Source organism: Hakea prostrata, chromosome 9 (assembly GCF_041222555.1).
Source record: "Hakea prostrata isolate BN-2017 chromosome 9, UWA_Hpros_2, whole genome shotgun sequence".
NCBI classification, from domain to species: domain Eukaryota; kingdom Viridiplantae; phylum Streptophyta; class Magnoliopsida; order Proteales; family Proteaceae; genus Hakea; species Hakea prostrata.
Genome location: NC_142608.1, coordinates 21168182 through 21169791, shown reverse-complemented (window position 1 = coordinate 21169791; position 1610 = coordinate 21168182). Strand labels below are relative to the sequence as shown.

The following is a 1610-nucleotide window of genomic DNA, read 5'->3' as shown; positions in this document are numbered from 1 at the left end:
GTATTGCAGCCACCACTCACTGCAAGAAACATAACCAACCTAATTAATAATAGTAAAAAATAAATTGTGTCAAAAACTCAAATTGAGCATCTAAGACTTAGACTAACCGACTAAGTGACTAAACCAGGAGTGGTGTTCTCTCCTAGCCCGAATAGCGATCGAGCGACCGTAGCTACCAAGTAGCATCTCTAAAAGCCTTTAATCGCGATAAATAATTACAAAGTTAGTAATAAGAAACAAGTATTTAGCCTAACTCTTAAGTACTAGACTACTAGTCATCTCACAAGTCACAACTCACAGTCTTACCTCATTATTAATTAATGCTTGTTTTGTCGCATCCGGTTCCAACCTTTCCACTACTTCATGGACTCGCCCGGATCAAATCTGTCCTCATCCCAAGTTCTTTACTCGTAGTGGTACATGGGGTTCAAATAATAGGCTATCAAACAAGCCAACAAATGAGATGGTAAGAAACTATAAAACTACATAATAAGTATTACGTTATTAACAATTAAGTATTTAAGTAATAACTTGAAAATTTTAATAACTTTCAACTCACCAGCCAAATGCAATGGATGTTTCAACCGCCTTTCCCACCTTTCTTGGATGATGTTAAGGAATTTCTGGTTGCCCCTAGGATAGACTTTCTTAACCATCTCCTTCATCATCTCAATCGCAGCCCATATATGTGGTAAAGTTGGTTTCCTTTGTTGATCTACCAACTTCAAGACCTGCCACCACAGTGGTCTAGAAGCTTGATAACAACTCTTAGATTTGCCCGTAAGCTATCACCGGATATGGTAGCCCGTGCCGCTCTCCCCGCCGGTGATTCCGATTGGGGCCAAGCAAACCAATCTTCGATGCAAACATAGCACGTAGTTGGGCTTTCTTCTTCTGAAAACTCTTCAAGGAAATCCAATTTGTAGCAAATCTTGTGACCCCAGTGCCTCACCAAATCACCACCACATGTCCTCCTCAACATATCCAAAGCAAATCCATGGTTATATACGAATGTGGTCACATTTCGAGCCCGCTGAACCACATTCTTCACAAATTTGACTTCCCCCATGTCTTTTAGCATCAAATCAATACAATGTGCCGCACAAGGAGTCCAAAAGAGCCTATACCCGGGATCCTCCATCAACTTCATTCCAGCCTTCTTGAAATTGGCACCATTATCAGTCACAACTTGCACCACGTGCTCGACTCCAACCTCTTTCACCACATTCTTCAACAACCCATATATGTATTTTGCATCCTTCTTGTGACCGGATGCATCAATGCACTTGAGGAACACCGTCCTCCCATCACAATTCAACATAAAATTGATGATAGACTGCGTCTAGTGGGACCAGTCCAACCATCACACATCATCTGTCACCCCATAGTGCATCCACATTGGCTTAAGGCCATCAATGTAGGCTTTCAACTCTTCCTTATGCCGTGGGAGATATACATTATATATCTCATATGGGGTTGGCCCAACCACCCCACGTCCAAAGACCACCGATCTCATCCACCATCGCCGTATAATAAGGCCCCCGTGCAGCATTTGCCGGAACACCGTGATATAATGCCCACTTAGAAAAGGCCATCCCCACCTTGTCCTT

At 42.6% G+C, this 1610-nt stretch overlaps 1 protein-coding gene across 1 annotated transcript; it reads right to left on the bottom strand.

Moving 5' to 3' along the window:
* Positions 1-724: 724 nt before the first annotated feature.
* LOC149004985 (uncharacterized) lies at positions 725-1321 on the bottom strand. The gene has a single exon (XM_089135763.1). The coding sequence runs from the start codon at positions 1319-1321 to the stop codon at positions 725-727; it is 597 nt and encodes a 198-aa protein (XP_088991889.1).
* Between the last annotated feature and the right edge of the window lie 289 nt (positions 1322-1610).